This window comes from Centroberyx affinis, unplaced genomic scaffold (genome assembly GCF_046629955.1).
Source record: "Centroberyx affinis isolate AG114_WGS23_722 - 3 ecotype Tasmania unplaced genomic scaffold, CSIRO-AGI_Caff_v1 ptg001403l_1, whole genome shotgun sequence".
Taxonomy (NCBI): domain Eukaryota; kingdom Metazoa; phylum Chordata; class Actinopteri; order Beryciformes; family Berycidae; genus Centroberyx; species Centroberyx affinis.
The window spans coordinates 142,501-145,000 of record NW_027279885.1 but is presented as its reverse complement, the minus strand read 5'-3'; the positions used below and the strand labels follow the sequence as shown (position 1 = coordinate 145,000).

General features: G+C 41.9%; 1 protein-coding gene across 1 annotated transcript in view; it reads right to left on the bottom strand.

The window, feature by feature from the left end:
* The window catches only part of LOC139649843 (thrombospondin-type laminin G domain and EAR repeat-containing protein-like), a 29,110-nt gene that overhangs the window by 19,299 nt on the left and 7,311 nt on the right, over nt 1-2,500 (bottom strand). Inside the window, exons 3-4 of the mRNA XM_071526345.1 lie at nt 1,466-1,530; nt 379-540 (exon numbers count right to left, since the gene is read on the bottom strand). Coding sequence (XP_071382446.1) covers nt 379-540; nt 1,466-1,530 — 227 coding nt within the window. The remainder of the gene's footprint in view (nt 1-378; nt 541-1,465; nt 1,531-2,500) is intronic.

Here is a 2,500-nt window from a genome sequence, read left to right as displayed (position 1 = left end):
TACATTAGACTAGATTAGATCAGAATTAGATTTGACTAGATTAGGTTTGATCAAATCAGACAAATTAGATTAGATCAGATCAGAATAGATAAGAATGAAGAAAATTAGATTACATTAGAGTATATTAGAATAGATTACACTAGATTATATTGGATTAGATTAGATAGAATCATATCAGATTAGACTAGATTAGAGCAGATTATATCAGACTAGACTAGATCAGAGCAGATTAGAGTAGATCATATCAGGCCAGATTAGAGTAGTTCATATCAGATCAGATTAGACTAGATTAGACTAGATTAGATCAGATTAGAGTAGAGTAGATTAGATCAAATGAGTTTAGACTAGATCAGATCAGACTAGACTCGCCCCTCTGACCTTCTGACTCAGTCTCTGTATCTTGATGGTGGCGACCAATGAGAATTCTCCGGGGAAATAGTCACAGTTGGTGAAGATCTGGGAGGCGGGGAAGCTCAGCGCTGTCGCCGTGGCACCGGCCAATCGGAGGCCTCTGGACCCTCTGGACTGAACCATCCGCACCTGATTGGTCGGTTGATTGATGAATCAATTGATTGATTAGAGGAAAAAAAGATTTTATTACAGCTAAAATTGATTGATCTATTAATCTATCTACCCATCCATAAGATCTTCATTCATCTATCAAAGCTTTCATTAATCCAGAGGTTCCCAAACTGGGGGCCGCGTCCCCTAGGGGGGGCACAGGGGAACTACAGGGGGGCGTGACATAATGCCCCCCCCACTGCGTTCACATTGCATCATGGTTTGATATGTAGGATTTGTTTTTTTCTTGCACACTAATTCAGTTTGAGAGAACCTGCTGTTAAAAGTGGGGAAATCTAAGTTGTTGCACTGTTCCTAAATTAAATTAAAAAATTTGAAGTTAATTTTACTTCAAATGTGAAAATATATTCAAGAATGTTTACAAGAAATATGTCAGAACGCACTGACTGAAAGCAATCTATGCTATCCAATCTTTTGGGAAGTTGATTTTATTTATTCTTTTCAGTAAAACAATAAACTGAACAATAAACCGAAGTGAAGTGATATGTATATGATTATTGTTTTAGACAGAAAAACAAACGTTTTAGAGAGTTTATATACTATAATGCAATTAACTCACAACTAAGAAGGTAGGCTATGGCACATTGGCACATTGGCACATTTGGGGTGGGTGGGGTGGGGTGGGGTGGGGTGGGGGTGGGGGGGCTGACAGAAAAAGTTTGGGAACCACTGCATTAATCTATCAATCAATCCATCCATCAATTGATCCATCCATTCATTCATCTAATTAATGTATCCATCCAATTTTTCATTCCTCCATCTATCCATCCAATCTTTTGTCACCCGTCCATCCATCCATCCATCCATCCATTTTTTCATCCATCCATCCGTTAGCAGTGAGGTTTCTGATCGCCCCGTCCCTCCCTCCACCTGTCCGTCTCACCTGAGTGGGCGGGGCTTGTCCCGGGCGTGGCACCACTCTGGCCAGCAGGTCCAGAGGCAGCAGGTCTGAGGAGGAAACACAGTCTGCTTACTGCTTCAGAAACACACACACACACACACACACACACACACACACACACACACACACACACACACACACACACACACACACACACACACACACACACACACACACCAGCTCCATGATGCTCACTGGCTCCCAGAGGAAAAACTGAGCAGAACCCAGACTGACAGAAACATCTTGATCTCAAGGAGCCAAACCAGAGAACACAAATGAATCCACACACACACACACACACACACACACACACACACACACACACACACACACACACACACTTACCAATTACGATAAGAGGAAAACATCCTGTTAGAAAGAGATCCTTATTAAACCAGGTGTTATGCACCGCCTAGACCAGCAGCAGTGTGTGTGTGTGTGTGTGTGTGTGTGTGTGTGTGTGTGTGTGTGTGTGTGTGTGTGTGTGCCAGCAGTCTATCATGTGGTCAGTGAGGTGTGAATCATATCAGCTGTCAGATCAGATAGCAGATGATCAACAGATTAACACAGTATCAGTCTGGAGCTGACTCAGCTACCAGTTACCACAGCAACCAATAACGGTCGGCACCTAGCGCCCCGGTTACCACAAGAGTTACTATAGCAACCAATTAACCACAGCTAGCAATGCATCATGGGAAGATCTTCTGGATGAAACTTCTCTTTTTAAATGTTGTTTCTAGAGAGATTTCCACCTTCTGGATCGCAGCAGAAAACTGGAATCTGATTTTTAAAGTTTAGACAAAAAGAAAAGATGGGAATCTGAAAGAGGTGAAGCCTGGGAGCTCCGTGAAGGATCCTGCAACATCAAGAACCGGTTCGGTCGAATTTACCCCGGATAAATGACAAGTTAAACTACAGAGATGAAAGGAATATGAGAATGTGAAGAAAAACAACATGAAAATAAGAGACTAAGAGGTAAGATAAGGCAAAAATTGAAAGAAATTAAAACGAGATGTA